Source organism: Nomascus leucogenys, chromosome 16 (assembly GCF_006542625.1).
Source record: "Nomascus leucogenys isolate Asia chromosome 16, Asia_NLE_v1, whole genome shotgun sequence".
In the NCBI taxonomy this organism is placed as follows: domain Eukaryota; kingdom Metazoa; phylum Chordata; class Mammalia; order Primates; family Hylobatidae; genus Nomascus; species Nomascus leucogenys.
The window spans coordinates 61421561-61446956 of record NC_044396.1 but is presented as its reverse complement, the minus strand read 5'-3'; the positions used below and the strand labels follow the sequence as shown (position 1 = coordinate 61446956).

The window sequence follows — 25396 nt, the reverse complement described above, 5'->3', positions numbered from 1 at the left end:
TTTCTTCTCAAGCAAATGTGGAGTAGGGGAAAGAAAACCAACTTTTGGAGTAGGGTTTATCAGGATTTGAATCTTGCCCCTGTCATTTTCTAGCAGTGGAGCTCCAGGCAAATTATTTAATTTTTTTGAACCTCTCTTCTAAGTGTGGTTAATAATTTTAACTTCATAGAGTTTGGTGATAAATACATGACATGGCAAAAAGTCAAAGCACTTATTTAATACAATTCTTATACATTATACTGATTCAGTAAGTATTCCGTTCATCAGTGAAATTTTAATCCATATGAGTAAAGTCAATTGCCAGTCCTGGGCAGGGACAAATCCCCAAGCTTGATGTGGAGGGAAGGGAGGGGGCCTGAACAATCCCTGAGGAGTAGTAGAATAGCAGATGGAACACTGAGAAGGGATTTCCTTGAGGATAGATTTCCACAATGGAAAGGAAATGAGAGATTCTAAGAGATGGGCTAGCGGCTTGTAACCTACATGGAAGAGGTTATGAAATGACGACAGAATAGAATGGGCCTGTGAGGCTGGAAGGAGATATTTTCCTTGGTCCAAGAACCATTTGCCTTGTGTGGGAAGAGTTTGATAAGATGGAAGTTTCAGTGGGGGAGTAGGTGGGAGTGACCGATGAGGAGGAGAAAAACTGGCCCTGAGAGACGGAAGTTGGAAGCTGGCTGCTTCTTTAGCTACATTATCAGCATAAGCATTGCCCTGAGCGATGGGATCTGATGCCTTTTGATGGCCCTTGCAGTGAATGACTCCAGCTTCCTTTGGAAGTAAAGCAGCCTTGAGAAGAGTTTTTATTAAAGAGGAATTAATGATGGAGGACCCTTGTGTAGAGAGGAAACCTCTTTCAGCCCATATAACAGCATGGTGGTGCAGGATATGGAAGGCATATTTAGAGTCAGTATAAATATTGACGCTTAGTACCTTTGCAAGAGTGAGGGCCCGAGTTAAGGCAATGAGTTCGGCTTGCTGAGAGGTAGTGGAGGGGGGCAGAGCAGTAGCCTCAAGGATAGATGTGGAAGATACTACAGCATAGCCTGCCTTTGCTGGTGAGTGGCAATTAGGCCTGGTGGAACTGCCATCAATAAACCAAGTGTGATCAGAGTGAGGGACAGGAAAGAAGGAAATATGGGGAAATAGAGTGAATGCCAGGTGGCTCAGAGAGATATAGTCATGGAGGTCAGGTGTGGTATCAGGAATAATGTGGGGGCTAGCCTAAAACAGTAAGGTCAAGTTGTTTGGACAGAAAGGCTACACAGCACAGTCCTGGCTCTTGTGTAAGAATTCCAACCACACAGCCCTGCACTTCAGCTGTGTGTAATGAAAAAGGTTGGGATGAGTTAGGGAGAGCTAGTGTGGGAGCAGCTTTTAGGGCTGTTTTTTAAGGATTGGAAAGGGAAGTGGGGAAAGGATTTAGGATTTATGGGGTCAGCTAGGTTTATCTAGAACAGAATAATGGGTTGTGGAGGGGAGGTATTGAGGATAGGAGAGTATATGGGTTTGGCACCATGGGGTGGTTGATAAGGCGCAGATCCTGAACTAACCTGTAAGACTTGTCCAGTTTTTGGACAAGTGAAATGGGGGAATTGTAAGGAGAGTTTATAGGCTTTAAAAGGCCATGCTATAGCAGGCGAGTGATAACAAGCTTTAATCCTTTTAAAGCGTGCTGTAGGATGGGATATTGGCATTGAGTGAGGTAAGGGTGATTAGGTTTTAATGGGATAGTAAGGGTTGCATGATCGGTTGCCAAGGAGGGAGTAGAGGTGTCCTATACTTGTGGATTAAGGTGGGGAGATACAAGGGGAGGATGTGAAGGAGGCTTTGAACTGGGGAAAAAGGTGGCAATGAGATGTGGCTGTAGCCTAGGAATAGTCAGGGAAGCAGATAATTTAGTTAAAATGTCTCGACCTGATAAGGGAGCTGGGCAGGTGAGGATAACTAAAAAGGAGTGCATAAAATAATGTTGTCCAAGTTGGCATGAGAGTTGGGGAGTTTTAAGAGGTTTAGAAGCCTGGCCATCAATACCCACAACAGTTATGGGGGCAAGGGAAACAGGCCCTTGAAAAGAAGGTAATGTGGAGTGGGTAGCCTCTGTATTGATTAAGAAGGGGACAGACTTACCCTGCAGTGTAAGAGTTACCCAAAGTGTCTGTGATGGTCCTGTAGACTTCCAAGGCAATCGGGCAGAGTCAGTCTTCAGCCACTGAGCTGAGAAGATCTGGGAAGGAGTCAGTCAGAGAGCCATGGGCCAGAGTTCCAGGGGCTCTGGGAGTGGTTGCCGGGCGAGTTGGACAGTCTGATTTCCAGTGGGGTCCCACACAGATGGAAGACGGCTTAGGAGGAATCCCAGGCTATGGGCATTCCTTGGCCCAGTGGCTAGATTTCCGGCACTTGAAGCAAGATCCTTGGGGAGGCGGTCCTGGAGGAATGCCTGGCCCCTGCAGTTTAGGCTTTTTGAAGTTTTTGTGTGCTGGAGATGTGGCTGGGGTTTCTCTCACAGTGGAGGCAAGTAATTGCAACTCTTCTCTATTATTGTACATCTTGAAGGCGAGGTCAATTAAGTCCTGTTGTGGGGTTGAGGGCCAGAGTCTAATTTTTGGAACTCTTTTTAATGTAGGGAGTGGGTTGGGTAATAAAATGCATATTGAGAATAAGACAGCTTTCTGGCCCCTGTGGGTCTAAGGTGGTAAAGCGTCTAAGGGTTGTTGCCACACGGGCCACGGACTGGGCTGGGTTTTCATATTTGATGAAAAAGAGCCTAAACGCTAACTGATTGGGAGAAGTCTGATAAAGAAAGAGGAGCATTAACCTTGGCTATGCCTTCATCTCCAGCCACCTCTCTAAGAGGAAATTGTTGGGCAGGTGGGGGAGGGCTAGTCACAGAACGAAACTAAGCCAGACCTGGTGTGAGGAGGGGAGGTAACAGGAGGGTTATAGGGTGGGGGAGTGGAGGCTGAAGAAGAGTTGAGACCTGGCTTGGCCTGGCGAGGAGCAGCCCAGGGAGGAGGGGAGAGGTCAGATGGGTCTGTGGAAAAGGAGGATTCACAGGACTCAGAGCTTGGGGTGGAGACTGAAGGAACAGACAGGAGAGAAAGAAGAAAGATTTGGGATGAGTCTCATTGGGAGCAGAGATTAGGAAGGGACCAATATGTAAAAGGATGCCTGGACATCAGGCACCACAGACCATTTGCCCATTTTATGAGAATTATCTAGATCTTGTATGATGGAGGAATCAAAAGTGCCATTTTCTGGCTATTTAGAATCATTGTCAAGTTTGTATTGGGGCCAGGCGGTGTTGCAGAAGAAAATAAGATGCTTAGGTTTTAGGTCAGGCGTGAGTTGAAGAGGTTTTAAGTTTTTAAGAACACTGGCTAAGGGAGAAAAAGGAGGAATGGAGGGTGGAAGGTTGCCCATAGTGAAGGAGGCAAGCCCAGAGAAAAGAGAGGGTAGAAACAGGGAGAAGGGAGGTAGTGAGCAGCCCTGGGCTGCAATGTGGGTGAGCAGCCAAAGCAGGCATCCGCACACTTGACTTGCCACCAAGGGAATGTTGGTGAATGACCAAGGCAGGCATCCCCACAGTGATCAGACACCAATGGAGTGTGGGTGAATAATCAGGCAGGTGTCCCTGCAGTAATTAAACACCAAGGGAAGACTGTCTTCCCGAGTCCATGACTCGTGCCGGAGTTTTGGGTCCACAGATAAAATGTGTCTCTTTTGTCTCTACTAGAGAGGAAAAAGAGCTGGAATTGGAAGGACAGGGAGATTGAAGGGTAGCGAGAGAGGGAGATTGAAGGGTAGCAAGAGAGGCTGGAGAAGAGAGTGAAAAGGCCGCTTACCCCATTTGAAATTGGTGAGATGTTCCTTGGGCTGGTTGGTCTGAGGACCCGAGGTCATTGGTGGATCTCCTCACGGAGTGAGGAAGAGGACAGGGGACTGGTCTCCCAAAGGAGTCCTCCTGTCCTGGGTCTTCGGCACCAAATGTCTGGCGCATCTGTGTAAAGAGACCACCAAACAGGCTTTGTGTGAGCAACAAGGCTGTTTATTTCATCTGGGTGCAGGTGAGCTGAGTCTGAAAAAGGAGTCACCAAAGGGTGGTGGGATTATCATTAGTTCTTATAGGTTTGGGATAGGCATACAAAGTACATTCTTAAGGGCGGAGAGAATATTACAAAGTACTTTCTTAAGGGTGGGGGAGAATATATCCTGTCAATAGGGTGGGGCAGGAACAAATCACAATGGTGGAATGTCATCAGTTAAGACTATTCTCACTTCTTTTGTGGATCCTCAGTTGTTTCAGGCCATCTGGATGTATACGTGCAGGTCACAGGGGATATGATGGCTTAGCTTGGATTCAGAGAACTGATAGTGGCTTGGTAGTGGTGAATTCTCTCAGCATTTGTTTGTCTGAAAAAGACTGTGTCTTTCCTTCATGTGTGAAGCTTTGTTTCGCTGGATACAAAATTCTTGCTTGATAATTGTTTTGAGAAGACTGAGGATAGGGCCCCAATCCCTTCTAGCTTGTAGGGCTTCTGCTGACAAATCTGCTGTTAATCTGACAGGTTTTTCTTTATAGGTTACTTGGTTCTTTTGTCTCACAGCTCTTAAGATTCTTTCCTTCACCTTAACTTTAGATAGCTTGATGACAATGTGCCTAGGCGACGATTTTTTTGCAGTGAATTTCCCAGGTGTTCTTTGTGCTTCTTGAATTTGGATGTCTAGGTATCTAGCAAGGCTGGGGAAGTTTTCCTCAATTATTCCCCCAAATATGTTTTCCAAACTTTCAGATTTCTCTTCTTCCACAGGAATGCCGATTATTCTTAGGTTTGGTCATGTAACATAATCCCAGACTTCTTGGAGGCGTGTTCATATTTTCTTATTATTTTTCCTTTGTCTTTGTTGGATGGGGTTAATTCAAAGACCTTGTCTTCGAGCTCTGAATTTCTTTCTTCTACTTGTTTGATTCTATTGCAGAGACTTTCCAGAGCATTTTGGATTTCTATAAGTATGTCCCTTGTTTCCTAAAGTTTTGATTGTTTTTTATTTATGCTATTTCATCGAATATTTCCCCTTTCACTTCTTGTATCATTTTTTTTGTTTCCTTACGTTAGGCTTTGCCTTTCTCTGATGCCTCCCTGATTAGCTTAATAACTGACCTCCTGAATTCTTTTTCAGGTAAATCAGGAGTTTCTTCTGGGTTTGGATTCATTGCTGGTGAGCTATTGTGATTTTCTGGGGTTGTTAAAGAACCTTGTTTTGTCATATTACCAGACTTGATTTTCTGGTTCCTTCTCATTTGGGTAGGCTGTGTCAGAGGGAAAGTCTAGGTCTCAAGGCTGTTGTTCAGATTCTTTTGTCCCATGGGTGTTCCTTTGACGTAGTAGTCTCCCCCTTTTCCTATGGATGTGTCCTCCTGAGAGCCGAGCTGTGGTGGTTGTTATCTCTCTTCTGGATCTAGCCACCCAGCAAGTCTACCAGGCTCCAGGCTGGTACTGGGGTTGTCTGTACGGAGTCCTGTGTTGTGTACGATTTGGGGGTCTCTCAGCCATGGATACCAGCACCTGTCCCTGTGGAGGTGTCAGCGGGGTGAAATGGACTCTGTGAGGGTTCTTAGCTTTGGTGATTTAATGCACTATTTTTGTGCTGGTTGGCTCTCTATTAGGAGGTGGTGCTTTCCAGAGAGCATCAGCTGTGGTAGTATGGGGAGAAACAGACAGTGGATGGGGCTGTAGAACTCCCAAGAGTATATGCCTTTTGTCTAGAGTTCCCAAGGTGGGTAGGGAAGGACCATTGGGTGGGGGCAGGGCTAGGTGTGTCTGAGCTCAGGCTCTCCTTGGGCATTTCTTGCCACAGCTGCTGTGGGGGATGGGGGTGAGGTTTCCAGGTCAATGGAGTTATATTCCTAGGAGGATTATGGCTGCCTCTGCTGAGGCATGCAGATTGGTCAGGGAAGTGGGGGAAAACCAGCAGTTACAGGCCTTACCCAATTCCCATGCAATCCGAGGGGCCTGTCTCACTCCCACCATGCCTCCACCAACAGCACCAAGTCTGTTTCCAGGTAGTGGACATGCAGGGCTGAGAACTTGCCCCAGGCTACCCGTTTCTCAGCTGCAAAAGCAAATATGGCTTTCCTTCTTCACCTGCCTGTAGAGTCTGCCCACCAGATTCACGCCCTTCCCTGAGTTCTGGGTAGGAGACTTCTCCATCAGTTCAAAATGTTACAAAGTTCAGCTGGCGATTTCCTTTTCCCTGTGGCCTTTCCCCGGTGCTTCTGGCTGCCCTCCCGAAGGACCCCTGTGAGGACAGGCAGAAATGGTTTGTCAGGGAACTCAGCGAGCTGACAGGGCTTTCCCTGCTGCTTCCTCTACCCCTGTATTTTGCTCAGCTCTCTCAGTTGACTCAGTTCCAGGTAAGGTCAGAGTCTTCTCCCATAACCTAGACCTTCAGGTTCCATAGTGGGGGTGTGTGTTTGAGGGATGGATCTCTCTTCCCCACTTCCACAGTTCGGGTACTCACAGTATTTGGGGTGTCTCCCGGGTCCTGTAGGAGCAATCCACTTCCTTCAGAGGGTCAGTGGGTTCTCTTGGCTTTCCTGATTTATTCCTGCAGTCATTCTGGAGCAAAAAATCATGATGCGAGGCTCCATAGGCCGCTCTGTCCATCAGAATTGGAGCTACAATCTAGTCCTGCCTCCCGTCTGCCATGATCTGCCCATCCCCCTAAACATTTTAAATAATCATATGTTTCTTGTTAAGTTTTAAGGGCTCTTTTTATGTTATACATATTAGCCCTGAGTTATATTTATGACAAATACTTATCTCCCTTTCTCTTACATGCCTTTTATTTACATGTGGAAAGACTTTTTCTATCCTGAGATTATAAGAACAGTATTATTTTCCTTTTCCTTTAACACACTTAGACACTTGATCTTCTGGAATATGGAATATTTTTGTTTATGGTATGAGGGAGAGAATAAGTTTAATTTTTCCCAGAAGTTCTCTGGTGTCCCAGTAGCATTTGTGGGCTAGTCTGTTTTCTTTTTATTTCACTAACTGGAAATACCACATCATGCACTAAATGATGTGACCTACAGTAAAATTTATCTTAATTGACCTCCACTTAACAGACGGAATGGGTTAATTGATAGTCTCTGTTCTCTCTAAAATATACTGATGGAAGACTACAGTAAGCTTAATGTTTACTACTAATAGGCTACTTAATACTATGCTGGTATGATTCTGTTTCTTGCTTGTGGTTTTAGATCACTGATACTCAGATTTGATCATTCTACAAACTTAATGTGAGTTCTGCTTGCCATTGTGTATTTATTATTTAATTTAATATTATATAAAGCAGTAAAATATGAAAGGAAGGAAAGGTGCTGTTTCGGAGAAAGCTAAATTAGGTGCTTTAGAAAGAAAAAATGGGTCACCAAAAATTTTGTGGCCAGTAAGGACATTGTATGCAGTTTACTTAAATATTATAGCATATATAGATCTAAGTTCTAGGAGCAGGTAATGAAATATGGATATAAAGGGTTACTTTTCTCCTATAGAAAAACTTGTAAAGTTTAGCAACAAAAACAAATGGTTGAATTTGAGTGCAGTTTGGTATATTAGAGGAAGTTTATCTTCTGAATTATAGACCTTTAAAAATATATTCTTTTGTAGAACATTTTAATGATGTAACTGTTGTAGTCCATTTGTGCTGCTGTAACAAAATACTTGAGAATTGGTAATTTATAAAGAACAGAAATTTATTTCTCTGACTTCTGGAAGCTGAGAATTCCAAGATCCAGGTACTGGCAGGTTTGGTGTCTGGTAAGCTTCCAAGATGATGCCGTGAACATTGCATCCTCCAGAAAGGAGGCATAATATGTCCTCACATGACAGAAGGCAGAGGGGGAAAAAGAGACAAACTCTCTCTTTCAGTCCCTTCTCTAAGGTTACTTAGTCCCAATCACCAGTGTGGAGCCCTAATGATCAGAGGCCCTAACTTCTAGTAACATCACTTTGGTGATTAGGTTTTAACTCAGCTTTTGGGGAGGATACCACATTCAAACTAACCGTAGCAGCAACTCATAACTTTACATTATAAGTACATAGTCCAATTAAAATGTGTTAACAAAACCCTAGATTCGTAGCAGGCTAAATACAGTGTTTTCATACCGCAGATTGGTGTCTCTGTAGGCATTTTGAACATGATGTGGTATTTTTAACTAGTGAGTTAAAAATACTGATCTTTAAGAGAATGAAAACTAGATTACTGCATTGTATTAGTTTTCTGTCATACGACAACTTCAAAACTTAGTGACTTGAAACAATAACCACTTATCATATCACACAGTTTCTATGGTCAGAAATCAGGGAGTAGTTCAGGTGGGTGGTCTGGCTCATGATTTTTTCATGAGTTTATAGCCAAAACGATAGCCAGGGCTGCAGTCATCTGAAGCCTTGACTAGGGCTAAAGGATACATTTTCGAAATGATTAACTCATGGAATGCTGATTGTTGGCAAGAGCCGTCATTTCCTCCCCATGTGGGTCTGTCCATGGGGCTACCTTAAGCGTATTCATAGCATAGTAGCTAGCCTCAGAATGTGTGATCCAAGAGAGAGAGTGAGGTAGAAAATGTAAAGTCTTTTATGACCTAGTTCTAGAAGTCACATACCATCTGTCATATCTACTATATATTTTTGTTAAAACTGAATCAGTAGGACAGCTCACATCAAAGGAAGAGGAATTAGACTCCAACTCTTAAAAAAAGGAGAGAAACCACCACACTGCAGATATTTATTTTGTATGTGTGGATCAGTGAAGAGGAAGAGATTAATGTGTAATATTTGGTCTTCTTTTTAGGACACTGCCTTAGGAAAACCACGAGAGGTGTTTCGACTTCCTACAGATTTGACAGCATGTGACAACCGTCTTTGTGCATCTATCCATTTCTCATCTTCTACCTGGGTTACCTTGTCAGATGGAACTGGAAGATTGTATGTCATTGGAACAGGTGAACGTGGAAATAGCGCTTCTGAAAAATGGGAGGTGAGGGTTTGTTTAAGACTTATGCAAAGTCTAGAAAATATATGTAAATTGCACCCTACTTATTTTAAAATGACACTTTTCAAGGATGGTTTACATGTGATCTGTTGTTTGTTTGATATATATGTTTTGGATCTCTTTTTAACTAAATTATAAAATGTATATTTTTTACAAACTGTTACATTAACCACTCCTGTTTTGATCTGGAGTCAGTGCAGTTGTCAAGAATTGCATTCATTTTTCAGCAGACATCTTATATGCGTAGAGTACTTCATTAAGCATTGACATTGCCTCCTCCTTCTTGAAGAAGAGTTGACCAAAAGCTTATGTTAGGATGTTTTTCTCCTCTGCCGTTATGTTAGATTTGCTGGGATGTTTACATTGGTCAAATAGTGGTCAAATTACCAGAATATTCTCTACTTAGAAAAATACATGATATAAATATATAGTTATATGCCAATTTCCAAGACAACATTTTTACTCTAATTTAAAAAATTAGATATAAATCTAAAGGGTAGGTTAGGGTTTTAATATAATAAATAAGGAATTAATTTATCTAGAACTACAGTTTTTGAAAGTAGAAGAAAATGATGCCAAGTAGATAATCAAAAGATTTAGTTTACTGCTTCAGCTCCTTTGAGTTATGCTAATAAGTGTATTGTAATATTGCTACTGTCTGAATCTCAGCAGGTAGCCTTTAGTTCTGGGTAAATAAAGAGATGCGAGCTTAATATATTTATGTCTTACAAAATAATTTCATCTGACCAACAGATGCCTACAAAGACCAGGCTTTAATTACTTGAGAAAAACCAGTGAGGTCTTAGAACCAACTGGTTTACCTACTTTACTAAGTTATACTAAATGTTATACTACCAAATTATAGTATGTTCAATATACATAGTAAATAACCAGAACAGCAGTAGCCTATTTACAAGAGCCTGTTGCATTCACAGTTTCAAATATTCATTGGATACTGTGACAATTTCTGTTTTGGCCTTTAGTAACAACTTTTATTTTTCTGAAAAACAGAAGTAATGTGGTATGTAGCACAGCTACCTGAAACAGTTGGAAGGTATTTTGAGAATAATGGGCAGGAGAGATAGGAGTGGGAATTTATCTGGTATTGAGCTGTATAGATTCTATAGATTTTGAACAGGACAAACCTACTTGGCTCACTTTCATCTTAAAAATAATACCACACATTATTTCATATGGGCTTATACTTCTTTTGGTTTTGTTTTGTGTATCCCCTTGGTGTGTATTAAGCCTTCAATAATATCTTTTAAATAAATTTAAAAATTTAAATCTACCTTGTGCCTTCTTTAGCGTATACTGCCCTAATGAAATAAGCTCCCTTCAGAGATGTTTTCAGCTAATAATAGTTTTGACTAGGTACTGGTGGGAGAGGGAGGAGATTTGGGCATTAATTGAGGTGGGAGGGATACTGTGGAATATTGGTCACTTTAAGAAACAATTCAGGAGGGTTTTAGGACTTTAGGGTAATTAATATAACAGAGAAGCTAAAAGTAGAAGTGATTACGGAGCATGGTGGGGGGTAAGGGAGCCAAGGGTGGTGGTGGTGATTACTGAAGTTTAAAAAGAGAAATTAAAGGAGACAGCTTGCTTTCCAAATGTGTTGCCTCTAATACCATGGAAGTGCTGTGTATCAACGGTATCACAGTTTAGATGCTGGGCTTGTTCAGAAAACCAGAAACTTCAGCCTAATAATTTTTAAAGGTACGCCATCTACTCTTTTGCTTTCATTCCAGTTCCTTTCACTCATACTAGAAAGAAAAAAGAGACAATAAACTAGCTACTTGTTCCTGCTGAAACTTGTCATTTTCTGTTCTTCCCTTTTGTTTCCACTGTTCCCCAAACAAAAGCAAAACCCAATCAACCAATAAAAACCTGCCTTCATCTGTCATCTCTGTTTTGAATATTTAAGGATTTTTTTTTTAAGCTTTTGCTTTTTGTGTTTATGGAAATCTTAAGAATGGATTCTGAAGGCCCACTACTTGAATGATTTTGGCAGATGTTCAAGTATGTAGGGAAGTTGATGACATTAAAGCACATTTTTCTTCGTAAGGTTTTCAAGTAGGAGTAGATATGTGGGGATTCCAGGTACAGGTTTTGTTTTTTGTTTTTTGTTTTTGTTTTTTAAAGCTACCTTTTTTTCAGTTAGGCTTTTTCTCAACTGTCCATATCTTATCTGGAAATCTTGTTTAGGAAGCAGCCTTAAAACCTTCTCTATTTTGTATTTACTCTTAAAAATGTAGTAGTTGTTGAGATCTTGTGTTTGTGGTATAAGAAAGAATTTGGTAAGATTTTGTGTGTTTCTGTATGATGCTTAGATAAGATTTTGTGTGTTTTTACATGATGCTTTTTTGCTTTTCAAAAAACACTTTAGGATTATATTTTAAATAGAGTTTGTTAGCTTATTCTTAAATGCTAATAGGCTCTTTTGTTTTTGAGAAAAAACATGTTTTGGTGATTTATTCTTCAATGTTTTTGACTCTTGCCTTTGTAAACTTCCAGAGAATAAACAAACAAACAAAAAACAGGAAAAAGGCATACACACATGCACACTCATATACAATATCTAGAAACAGAAGAAGCAAGGTAGCCAAGACTAATGATCAGTTTTTTTTTTATACAAATAAATATTTTCTTAAAAGTTCTGTCCTCAGGGAACATTATCTAAACTTGCAGTCTTTATGTAAAGGCCTTTTTATTTTTAAATTTCTTGTAATAAATAGTATCCAAAATAACTGTTGAATCATCAGAATACTATGTATTCCCTCTGTGCTATCTGTGTTCATGTAATTATGTACACTTTTTTGTGTGTGTAATTTTGTTTTGTAGATTATGTTTAATGAAGAACTTGGGGACCCCTTTATTATAATTCACAGTATCTCATTGCTAAATGCTGAAGAACATTCTATAGCTACCCTCCTTCTTCGAATAGAGAAAGAGGAATTGGATATGAAAGGAAGTGGTTTCTATGTTTCTCTGGAGTGGGTCACTATCAGTAAGAAAAATAAAGGTAAAACAAAAGTCTGAATCTCTCTCTACTGGTTGGCATTATTTAGTAGATTTTGAAACGCAAAGCTCTCCCTGTATGTACTGTTTGCTCTTTCTTGGGCATTGTGTTACAATTCTGGCACCTGCCACTACTGGTGGAATGCATATGTATAGATAGTTTTTCCTCAGATGTATTTTATAGAAAAAAAATTGCAGTGTGCATCCACAGCCAATTATGCCTTTTATATAAAAGAAGATATTGTTATATGTTTTGAATAATTTAACAGGTATATTTTTAATATATACAAAAATATGTGCATATATATGTGTGATACACCAAAATTTATACCTAAAACTAAATGTAAATTAATAAATTATAGTATAATTTAAGTGTAAATAAATATACTTACTTGGAAATGAATGTCTTTATTTCATTAAATTACAGGTATGATTTCTTTTAAATCTAATTGAACTTCATTATTTGTTTCTACATTTAGGAAAACTGTTACTTTTTCTCACCAAATGTGCTCCCATGTTTAGAATAGTCCTGAGCTTTGGTGTGTTTGAAGCTGTCTGTCAAGCTTCTAACTTGACATTAAAAATTACAATCTCATGTATTAATTAGGATTTCTTTAAGGTATTAAGAAATCTCTTTGCCTTTGCTTAGTTCCTGGTAACTCACTGAGTGTTTTCTTTTTAACTGTAGTTGAGTACTGAGAGTGCTTGTTTCCATAATGACTCTATGCTCTTTTTCTCAGTAGTTTTTATTAGCTGACTCATTTATGAGTAAGTTAATATAAATTAAATTATCATTCATCTCTGTAGAAAAATATTTCTTTACCATAGCTGCTAGCTTTCAATTCAATAAAGACTATTAGTATTTGTTTCCTAAGAGGGTTTTGCCTTTTATTCTAAAACAGCTATCTGTCTTATCTATCTATCTAATAGATATCTCAAAATAGTTTATAAATAAACTGAATAAGTCTCCTAGATTTGTTCTTTGAAGTATTCAATATAATTTATTAGTTCTTTTTGGTGTTGTAGCTTTATCTCTGGAGGAACACAGTAATTTTAAACTTTAAATTAGATATTAGAAAACTTTTTTGAAATTCCAGTTGGTAACCATAAGATCTATGTCACAGCTATCCGAGTATGCCGATACAGTGCAAAAGCAGCCATAGGCAATATATAAATGAATGAGTATAGTTGTGTTCCAGTCATGCTTTATGGACATTGAAATTTGAATTTTATGTTTTTTTGACATATATTTAAATATTATTCTTTAAATATTACTATTTTAACAATTTAAAAATATAAAATTCATGCTTCGCTCACAGGCCATACAAAAATAGGCCTAGATTCAGCTTTGGCTCAAGGGTCCTAGTTTGCAGAACTCCTGCTTCAGATAATGGAAGCCTTAATTTTTTTAAGGTACATAATTCAAAATCTTACAGGAGACATTGTCATGCATATTCCTCCTCCTTTCTCCAAGACACTTGGTTCTGTAACATCTTTTTCTCAATCTGTGGTAACTCATCAAATTGCCTCAGAACATAGCAGTGCTCTGCTCCAGCTCTATCTTCTCCATCACCTTTGTCTTCATTTCTTTGCCTCAACTGGACAGATACATTGAGACTAACCTTTTTTCTCCCAAGATTGTAGTTATCATTAATTCTCTTTATTGTTCCCTTTATCTTTCTTTTGTATCTTGTTCCTTCTCTCCCAGACTATTACTAATATGATTGGTTTTTTTTTCTTTTTCTTTTTAGTTAACAGAACAGTATTTTTTGTAAACTATTTTGAATGAAACATTTCATAAATTATATTTATGGTCAGATAAGTTTGAAAATGTGGACATAAAATAGCTCCATTACACATTAAGCATATTAAAGTTTCTAAAAATTGTGAGTAAAAAAAATTTAGGTTAGATGCAAAGGCTCTAATCTCAGCACTTTGGGAGGTCAAAGCAGGAGGATCACTTGAGCCCAGGAGTTTGAGACCAGTCTGGGCAACATAGTGAGCCACTGTCTCTACAAAAATTACAAAAACATTAGCTCAGCATGGTGGTGTGCACCTAGAGTTCCAGCTACTCAGGAGGATTTCTTGAGCCTGGGAGTTTGAGGCTACAGTGAGATGTGATCGTGCCACTGCATTTTAGCTTGGGCAACAAGGCAAAATCCTGTCTCAAACAAACAAAAAACAATTTACATTTAATTTTAACCTAGCATTTCTCCACATATTTAACCATGAAATCCAGTTTTTGAGACTTCCTATTCTTTCTGTCCCATGCATGTTGGGAAAAGCCACCCTATAAATATGTAATGTCTGTGTTTGGATCTTTAAAGTCAAGTAGGACTTTTGGCCCTGCATGTATCTATAGGGGAAGTGTAGGAGTTTTGTTCATTCATTAAATTACAAGCCTGTTCTTAAATATGTGTGAATTTAATGTGTGAATGTAGGTGAGGATTTTGAGTAAAAACAATGAGATATTTTAGAACAGATGGTATTATTATGTTAAAACTCAAAATAATATAACATTGAGTTGTGATTTTTGACTACTCAGTATGAAGCCTACAAGTATAACCCACTTTGAAGAGTAACAGTATAGGTAAAAGTATGGAGTCAGCTAAAATGTTTGAGTACTTTTTAAAGCAAAAAATTACTGTCTTTATAGGAAAATAAGTTTAATTTGTCAGAAACTTTTGGAATACAGTTGTTTATATCTTAAAAGTAGCACTAATTTATGTTTAATTATAAGCATATAGATAAATGTCTTGAGTGTATAAAAAAAATCATTTCTGCTATAAATTTATTTCATTGTTAAAATGCCCCTTATCAGGAGTTAGAACAGGCAGAAAAATAGTCCACACTGCATGTTTCCCCTTCTCCTTAATTTGTCACTTTTCAGAAGAAACTTATCACATACCTGCTGAGAAGGCAGACAGGCTTTAGTCAAGGAGAGGTAGGTCATACAGAGGCTGTTATTCCAAGTAAGCCAGTCATGTTGGAGTTCTGGGGCACTGCTGTCTAATAAGAGATTTCTCCAAGATGGACATGTTTTATATGTGTACCATTCACTGCAGTAGCTACTAGTCATGTGTGGCTATTGAGCAATTAAAATGTGGCTAGTGTGACTGAGGAATTTAAATTTTACTTAATTTTAAGTAGACACTTCTGGCCAGTGACTACCACATTGGACAGGACAATCAGGAACAAATTTCACCAGACCCAGTATTTTAAAATAGGGACTTATTTACAGAAAATTAGGTTGTAAGTTGTTTATCCTTATGAAAAGACTCTTAATAGTGTACCTTTTAATAATACATTAAAATTATTTAATTTAAAATCAATTTTTAAATATCAGAATATTTTGATAATAGTTTTTATTTGTAATGTTTTGTTCTAAAATACTTTTTCTTACAGATAATAAAAAATATGAAATTATTAAGCGTGATATTCTCCGTGGAAAATCAGTGCCACATTATGCTGCTATTGAGCCCGATGGAAATGGTCTAATGGTTGTATCCTACAAGTCTTTCACATTTGTTCAGGCTTGTCAAGATCTTGAAGAAAATATGGATGAAGACATGTCAGAGAAAATCAAAGGTAATTTTTATTCTTAATAGAGCTTATTTGTATTTGCATAAACATATATTTATGTCTTTTGTTTTCCCAGTTAGGTTAATAGTTCTACAAGGGCAAGATAGATGCATAATTTTTTCTTTATTTTCTCATGTATTTTCCAGAAGTCTTTTATAAGGTATACCACCTTAATAGTGTGAATGAACTGGTTTAATTTGATCATTTTGTTATTACCAAAAATGTTTTTTAAAAAAATCATTTATTAGCTTCCTTGATTAGGTGCTTAATAAATAGTTATCAAATAAATGTCTATTTGCTATTAGTATTGATGGTATTAATAGTGTAATATTGAAGTTATTAATTTTTAAAAATAAGTTAAGCCAACGTACCTGTTCTTAACCTTTTATACTAAACTGAAAGTAAGTTCCTTGAGGGCAGAATCACATAATTTTATCAGTGTTGAATGAGTGAATGAAGGTTATGTTTTAGCATGAAAAGACTGGCCAGGCACGGCAGCTCACGTCTGTAATCCCAGCACTTTGGGAGGCCTAGGCGGGCGGATCACAAGGTCAAGGAGCTCGAGACCATCCTGGCTAACACGATGAAACCCCATCTCTACTAAAAATACAAAAAAATATCCAGGTGTGGTGGCGGGTGCCTGTAGTGCCGGCTTCTTGGGAGGCTGAGGCAGGAGAATCACGTGAACCCAGGAGGCAGACGTTGTTGTGAGCCAAGATTGTGCCACTGCACTCCAGCTTGGGCGACAGCGAGACCGTCTCAAAAAAAGAAAGACTAACAAGAAATTTCAGAAGAAATTTATATTTGTATATAAAGAACAGACATTCTTTTAAAGCTATTCACGAGAACGTTCCTCTGTAATAATTACTGTTCATATTTCTGATGTTCTTAGCCAGAGAATAGTATATTTTACTTAACAGAGATTTTTATAATATTTAACAATTCTGCATATTATTCTTTGAATTTGCCTTTTTTGTTAAACAAGTTAATTATTTTTTTTTTGTTATTGTACTTTAAGTTTTAGGGTACATGTACACAATGTGCAGGTTTGTTACATATGTATCCATGTGCCATGTTGGTGTGCTGCACCCATTAACTCGTCATTTAGCATTAGGTATATCTCCTAATGCTATCCCTCCCCCCTCCCCCCTCCCCCCACCCCACAACAGTCTCCGGAGTGTGATGTTCCCCTTCCTGTGTCCATGTGTTCTCATTGTTCAATTCCCACCTATGAGTGAGAACATGTGGTGTTTGGTTTTTTGACCTTGCAATAGTTTACTGAGAATGATGATTTCCAGTATCATCCATGTCCCTACAGAGGACATGAACTCATCATTTTTTATGGCTGCATAGTATTCCATGGTGTATATGTGCCACAGTTTCTTAATCCAGTCTATTGTTGTTGGACATTTGGGTTGGTCCCAAGTCTTTGCTATTGTGAATAGTGCCACAATAAACATATGTGTACATGTGTCTTTATAGCAGCATGATTTATAATCCTTTGGGTATATACCCAGTAATGGGATGGCTGGGTCAAATGGTATTTCTAGTTCTAGATCCCTGAGGAATGGCCACACTGACTTCCACAATGGTTGAACTAGTTTACAGTCCCACCAACAGTGTAAAAGTGTTCCTATTTCTCCACATCCTCTCCAGTGCCTGTTGTTTCCTGACTTTTGAAAGATGGCCATTCTAACTGGTGTGAGATGGTATCTCATTGTGGTTTTGATTTGCATTTCTCTGATGGCCAGTGATGATGAGCATTTTTGCATGTGTTTTTTGGCTGCATAAATATCTTCTTTTGAGAAGTGACTGTTCATGTTCTTCGCCCACTTTTTGATAGGGTTGTTTGTTTTTTTCTTGTAAATTTGTTTGAATTCATTGTAGATTCTGGATATTAGCCCTTTGTCAGATGAGTAGGTTGTGAAAATTTTCTCCCATTTTGTAGGTTGCCTGTTCACTCTGATGTTAGTTTCTTTTGCTGTGCAGAAGCTCTTTAGTTTAATTAGATCCCATTCGTCAGTTTTGGCTTTTGTTGCCATTGCTTTTGGTGTTTTAGACATGAAGTCCTTGCCTTTAAAACATTAGTTTTACCTTTTTATTTTTAAGTGAAAGCACATTGATTAAGAAAGCAAAGAAATAAAAGAATGGCTACTTTAGAAGCAGAGCAACCTAGGTTTACTATTTTGGGATGCTTTAAAAAATGAATATTAATGTAATATATAATTGAAAAATATTTTCCACAGGTTTATAAATATATGCACCTCTGAATACAAAAACTTGTGCACTTAGTAGGCCTTTTCTTTAGACTTTTAACACCTTGGTTTCATCATACGGGATTCGTTTTTTGTTAGATTATCTCTAAGATCCTTTCCTGAATAAATGTTACTATTCTGTCTAATTATAACGCTAACCTCATCCAAAGCTTAGCTATAATAGCTATTTATTTCTGTAGATCGTGTGTCTTTAGAATTCCTTTGGTAAGCAATTTCGAGGGAATAGAAGGAATGCCTTAATCTTTGGAACCATTCTGCCCAGATAACTTAGAACCATGTAGTTCCAAGACAGATTGAAGCCTAAGTGGGACACATCATGTTTTTTTTTTTTTTTTTTTTTTTTGGAGAGTCTTGCTCTGTCACCCAGGCTGGAGTGCAGTGGCGCGATTTCGGCTCACTGCAAGCTCCACCTCCCGGGTTCACGCCATTCTCCTGCCTCAGCCTCTCTGAGTAGCTGGGACTACAGGTGCCCGCCACCACGCCCGGCTAATTTTTTGTATTTTTAGTAGAGTCAGGGTTTCACCGTGGTCTCGATCTCCTGACCTCATGATCTGCCCGCCTCGGCCTCTCGAAGTGCTGGGATTACAAGCGTGAGCCACCGCGCCCGGCCTCGCATCATGTATTTAAATCACTACCACAGGTATTGTTTTTCTTGATGACATCTCATGCTATATCTTGAGTTCCCTCCAAATTCATTGTTTATTTTGTCATAGGATTTTCACAGTAATAAAGGAAAAGTGTTGTAATTTTTAAAAATTATGGGTAGTTTGGTCATTGATGGGCATGTGTAATACTTTCTGAATATTAATATATGTACTGGTTTCCTTTTCTGTTAACTTCAAGAAGACTGGTATTACCTATTGGCTATTTGGCATTTTAATAACATATGTTTTTAAAGACCTAAAACACAATTTCTAAAGCCATAGAAAGGTACTCAAAGCAACCAATAATTGAGAAAATTATTTAGGTGTTTGTATACATTCAGCAATGTATACAATGGCAAGGTGATTAAAAAAATGTGACTTTACCTTTAGTCTACATCCATGGCCTTTCCTTAATTAATACTTTTTAAAAATTTCAACCTTTATTTTAGATTCAGCGGGTACATGTCAATGTTGTTTTACCTGGGTGTATTGCATGGTGCTTAGATTTGGGGTACGATTGATCCTGTCACGCAGGTACTGAGCATAGTACCCAACAGTTACTTTTTCAACCCTTTCCACCCCCTCTAGTAGTCCCTATCGTGTGTTGTTGCCGTCTTTATGTCCATGAGTACGCAGTCTTTAGCTCACACTTATAAGTGAGATCATGTGGTAGTACCCAGTCTTTAGCTCACACTTATAAGTGAGATCATGTGGTATTTGGTTTTCTTTTCCTGCACTAATCTGCATAGGATAATGGCCACTTGCTACATTCATGTTGCTGCAAAGGACATGATTTTGTTCTTTTACCTGGCTCTGTAGTATTCCATGGTGTATATGTGCCACATTGTTTTTATTCAGTCCAGTGTTGATGGGCACCTATGTTGATTCCATGTCTTTACTGTGGTGAATAGTGCTGTGATGAACGTACTGGCACATGTGTCTATGGCAAAAAAATTATTTATTTATTTTTTGTGTATATACCCACTATTGAGATTACTGGGTTGAATTGTAGTTCTGTTTTAAGTTCTTTGAGAAATCTCCAAACTGCTTTCCACAGGGCCTGAATTAATTGACATTCCCACCAATAGTGTATCAGCATTCCCTTTTCTCCACAGCCTTATCAGCATGTGTTGTTTTTTGACTTTTAATAGCCATTCTGACTGGTGTGAGATGATACTCTGCTTGTAGTTTTGATTTGCAAGTGCAAATCTGATAATTAGTGCTAATGATTAGTGATGTGGAGTATTTTTTCATGTTTGTTGGCCATTTGTATGTCTTGTTTTGTGAAGTGCTGTTCATGTCTTTTGCCCATTTTTTAATGGAGTTATTTGTTTTTTGTTTGTTCAGTTGTTTAAGTTCCTTATAGAGCCTTGATATTAGACTTTTGTTGGGTGCATAGTTAACAAATATTTTCTCTGATTCTATAGTTTGTTTACTCATAGTTTCTTTTGCTGTGGAGGAACTCTTTCATTTAATTAGGGACCATTTGTCAATTTTTTTGTTGTTGAAATTCCTCTTGAGTACTTAGTCATAATTCATTCTCAAGGCCAGTGTCCACAATGGTGTTGCCTAGGTTTTCTTCTAAGATTCTTACAGTTTGAGGTCTTAAATCTTCAGTTCATCTTGAGTTAATTTTTGTATATGGTGAGAGGTAGGGGACCAGTTTCATTTTTCTGCTTATGGCTAGCCAACTATCCCAGCACCCTTATTGAATAGGGACTCCTTTCCCTATTGCTTGTTTTTGCTGCCTTTATCAAAGATTATCAGATGGGTATAGGTGTGTGACTTTATTTCTTGGTCCACTGGTCTGTGTATCTGTTTTTGTACTTTTTTTGGTTACTGTAGCCCTGTAGTATACTCTGAAGTCAGTTAGTGTGATGCCTCTGGCTTTGTTTTTTTTGCTTAGGATGGCTTTGGCTATTCGGGCTCTTTTTTGGATCCATATGAATTTTAGAATAGTGTTTTCTAGTTCTGTGAAAAATGACATTGGTAGTTTGATAGGAATAGCATTTAATCTGTAGTTTGTTTTGAGCAGTATGGACATTTTAATGATATTGATTCTTCCGACCCATTAGCTTGGAATGTCTTTCCAGTTATCTGTGTCATCTGTTATTTCTTTCAGCAGTGCTTTGTAATTCTCCTTGTAGAGATCTTTCACCTCCTTGTTAGATGAATTCCTAGGTATTTTATTATTATTATTATTATTATTATTATTATTATTATTGGCAACTACAGTAAATGGGATTGTGTTCTTGATTTGGCTCTCAGCTTGAACATTATTGGTTTGTAGAAATGCTACTGATTTTCATACATTGATTTTGTATTCTGAAACTTTACTGAAGCCATTTGTCAGTTCCAGGAGCCTTTTGGTGGAATATTTAGGGTTTTCTAGGTATAGAATTATATCATCTGCAAAATTTGACTCTTCGTAATTGGATACCTTTTATTTATTTCTTTTGCCTGATTGCTCTGGTTAGTACTTCCGGAACTATGTTGAATAGGAGCAGTAAGAGTAAGCATCCTTGTCTTGTTTCAGTTCTCAAGAGGAATGCTTCGTTTTTGCCTGTTCAGTATGATGTTGGCTGTGAGTTTGTCATAGATGGCTCTTGTTATTTTGAAGTATGTTCCTTTGATGCCTAGTTTCTTAAGGATTTGTATAGTGAAGGGATGTTGGATTTTACTGAACACTTGTTCTTCATCTGTTGAGGTGATCATATGATTTTCGTTTTTAATTCTGTTTATGTAGTGAATCACATTTATTGATTTGCATATGTTAAACTAACCTTGCATCCCCAGGAATGAAGCTTACTTGGTCATAGTCAATTAAATTTTTGTTGTGCTGTTGGATTCAGCTTGCCAGTATTTTGATGAAGATTTTTACATCTATGTTCATCAGGGATATTGGCCTGTCGTTTTTATTTTGTGTGTATGTCTTTGCCAAGTTTTGGTATCAAGGTGATGCTGCCTTCATAGAGTGAGTTAGGGAGGGAGTTCCTCCTCCTCGATTTTTTTGGAATAGTTTCAGTAGAATTGGTACCGGCTTTTCCTTGTATGTCTAGTAGAATTCGGATGTGAATCCATCTGTCCAGGGCTTTCTTTGGTTGATAGATTTTTTTATTACTGATTGAATTTTGGAACTTGATATTGGTCTGTTCAAGGTTTCAGTTTCTTTCTGATTCAATCTTGGGAGATTGTGTTTCTAGGAATTTATCCATTTTCTCTGGATTTTGTGTGATACAGGGGTTCATAATAGTCTCTGGGTTTTTTTTTTGTATTTCTGTGGAATTGGTTGTAATGTTACCTTTTCATTTCTGATTGTGTTTATTTGCATCTTCTCTCTTTTTGTTAATCTAGCTAACAGCCTAATTGATCTTGTTTATCCTTTCAAAAAAAACCAACTTTTGATTTCATGGATTCATTGTTTGCATATTTGAGTCTTAATTTCATTCAGTTCTGCTTTGATTTTAGTTATGTCTTTTCTTTTGCTAGCTTTGGTGTTAATTTGTTTTTTTTTCTTGTTCTTCTGGATGTGATATTAGATAATTAATTTGAGACTTTTCTTACTTTTTGAGGTAGATACATAGCACTTTCCTCTTAACACTGCTTTTGCTGCATCCCAGATAATTTCCATGATACTGTGTGGTTTTTGAGAGATCTTCTTGGTATTGATTTCTATTTTTATTCCACTGTCATCTTACAGTATGATTGGTATGATTTCATTTTTTATAATTTATTGAGACTTGCTTTATGGCTGAGCGTGTGAGTGATCTTGGAGTATGTTCTGTGTGCAGATGAGTAGGATTTATGTTCTGTGGTTGATGGGTGGGGTATTCTGTAGATGTCTGTTAGATTAAGTGTCTAATTTAAGTCCTTAATTTTTTTCTTTAGTTTTCTACCTTGATGATCTGTGTGATGCTGTGAGTGGTATGTTGAAGTTCCCCACTGTTGTCTTGTGGCTAAGTCTTTCCATAGGTCTAGAAGTACTTGTTTTTATGTATCAGGGTGCTCCAATGTTGAGCACATAGATATTTGGGATAGTTCAGTCTTCTCATTGAATTGAACCCTTTATTTTATTTATTTATTTATTTATTTATTTATTTATTTTTTTTTTGAGACGCCCGCCTCGGCCTCACAAAGTGCTGGGATTACAAGCGTGAGCCACCGCGCCGGCCTGAACCCTTTATTATTATGTAATGCCCGTTGTCCTTTTTTACCTTTGTTGGTTTAAAGTCTATTTTATCTGATGTAAGAATTGTGACTCCTGCCCTTCTTGTTTTCCATTTGCATAGCACGTTTTTTTCCAGCCCTTTACTTTGAGCCTGTGGGTGTCATTGTGTGTCAGATGGGTCTCTTGTAGAATGCAGATGGGCCTTGTTTTTTTTTGTTTTTGTTTTTTGTTTTTTAAATCCAGCTTTCCACTCTGTGCCTTTCAAGTGGGATGTTTTGATCATTTACATTTAAGGTTAATATTGTTATGTGAAGTTTTGATTCTACCATGAAGTTGTTACTGATTGCTTTGTAGTTTCTATTGAATAGTTGCTTTACAGGGACTGTAGCTCTGTCCTTGTGTTTTTGTGGTAGCAGATACTGTTCTTTTGCTTCCCTGTTTAGAACTTCCTTAAAGATCTCTTGTTAAGGCTGGTATAGTGGTAACTAATTCTTAGTGCTTGCTTGCCTGGAAAATATTTTGTTTCTCTTTCACTTATGAAGCTTAGTTTAGTGGGATATGAAATTCTAAGGTGGAATTTCTTTAAAAATTCTGCAAATAGGCCCTCAGTCTCTCCTGGCTTGTGAGGTTTCTGCTGGGAAGTCTGCTGTTAGCCTAATGAGGTTCCCCTATGTAATCTCTTTTCTCTAGGTGCCTTTAAGTTTTTTTCTTTAGTGTTGACCTTGGACAGTCTAGTGCTGTATGCCTTGGTGATCTTCATTTTGTATAGTATTTTTCAGGGGTTCTCTGGATTTCTTATACCTGAATTTCTACCTCTCTAGCAGGATTAGGGAAATTTTCTGAATTATTCTCTCAAATATGTTTTTCAGTTTGTTTAGTGTTTCTTCTCGGGAATGCCAGTAGTTCATAGGGTTGGTTACTTTACATAATTTCATATTTCTCAGAGACTTTGTTCATTTTTTTTTAGTTCTTTTTTCTTTATTTTTGTTTAGCTGGACTAGTTTGAAAGACTGGCCTTCAGGTTCTGGAATTCTTTCTTCTGCTCGGTCCAGTCTGTTGATAAAGCTTTCAATTGTATTTGGAAATTCCATAAGTGAGTTTTTCAATTCCAGAAGTTTGTATTGATTTCTTTTAAAGATGTTTATCTCTTCCTTCGTTTCTTGGATTGCTTTAGAAGTTTCTTTATATTGATTTTCAACCTTGTCTTAGATCTTGTTGAGCTTCCTTGCAATCCATGCTTTGAATTCTTTGTGTCTTATTTCTGAGTGTCTATTTTGGTTAAGGACCATTTCTAGAGAACTAGTGATATTTTTTGTCGTGTCACTACATTCAGATTTTTCTATGGTGCCAGAATTCTTGCACTAGTTTCTTTTTTTTTTTTTTTTTTTGAATTTTTTTATTAAACTTTAAGTTCTGGGATACATGTGCAGAACGTGCAGGTTTGTTACATAGGTATACACGTGCCATAGTGATTTGCTGCACTCACCAACCCGTCATCTACCTTAGGTATTTCTCCTAATGCTATCCCTCCTGTAGCCCCCCACCACCCGACAACCCCGGTGTGTGATGTTCCCCTCCCTGTATCCTTGTGTTCTCATTGTTCAACTCCCACTTATGAGTGAGAACATGTGGTGTTTGATTTTCTGGTTTCTTATCTAGAGATCCTGGCACTTCAAATTTTTATAATATTTTTGTGCAGGTAGGATTTTTTCTTTTTCTTTCTTTCCTTACAATATTATGTTTGTTTGTTTTCTTTCTCTTTCCCTCTTTAGGGGGTGTGACTAAAGAATGCTGAATAGGGTCTTTAGGCTTTGCTTCCATAGCCCTACGTGGTTCTGTTGGCAGGTTGTATATTGGGCTATGCAGTTTAACCTACAAGCCAGTAGATGGTGCTTGTTAGTAACAGCCAATTGCAGCCAGTGCAGCAGGGTATATACTTAATCCTTGTTTACTGGGAGAACTCTCTGTTGCCTCAGGCAATGGGCTGATTCTTGGATTGCACAGTTGTCTGAGCTCCCTGCTCAGCCCTGGGGAGTGGGGGCCAAGATGGGCAGGACGAGACTGGGCAGATCTGCCTACAGATCCCCCAGTGGCAGGTGTGGGCACCAGCGCTGAGGGAGAATCCACCTGGCAACCACTAAATGCCCACAGGCATGCCTAAATGTGGAGCTGAGAAACCCTCCCAGCCCCAAGTTCTCCGGACAGGGTTCGGGGGATGGCATGAACTCCTAATCTAGGAAAGCTCCACGTGCCTGGAGCTCTGCCTAGGCATGGAGCAGAGAGGGCCCCTCTGTATGAAAATCTCTGCACAGGAGATGTAGGTTAACTCAGGCTGTTGAAACAGGCAAACAGGTGCTTTGAATGCCTGAAAGTCTGCCTGGGTGTGAAGCAGAGAGGGCCCCCCTACACCAGATATATGCATAGGAAAGGTGGGGCAGTTCAGGCTGCCAATCTGGGCAAGGTGCTTTGAATGCCTGGAGATCTGCTTAGAAGTGGAGTGGAGAGGACCTGGCTGCACTGTGATGTATGCACAGGAAGGGTTGGGGTAGTATGGCCTTTAATTTATACTAAAAGTGCATGTGATTTTGCACATCCTCCCATTCCCATTATCTGGCAGAAGCTATCCATTGAGATATTATTAT

The 25396-nt window shown here is 38.5% G+C and overlaps 1 protein-coding gene across 1 annotated transcript in view; it reads left to right on the top strand.

Moving 5' to 3' along the window:
• NUDCD1 (NudC domain containing 1) overlaps positions 1-25396 on the top strand; it is an 89665-nt gene that overhangs the window by 23104 nt on the left and 41165 nt on the right. Inside the window, exons 3-5 of the mRNA XM_003256110.2 lie at positions 8863-9048; positions 11908-12088; positions 15490-15672. Of these exons, the coding sequence (XP_003256158.1) occupies positions 8863-9048; positions 11908-12088; positions 15490-15672 (550 nt within the window). The remainder of the gene's footprint in view (positions 1-8862; positions 9049-11907; positions 12089-15489; positions 15673-25396) is intronic.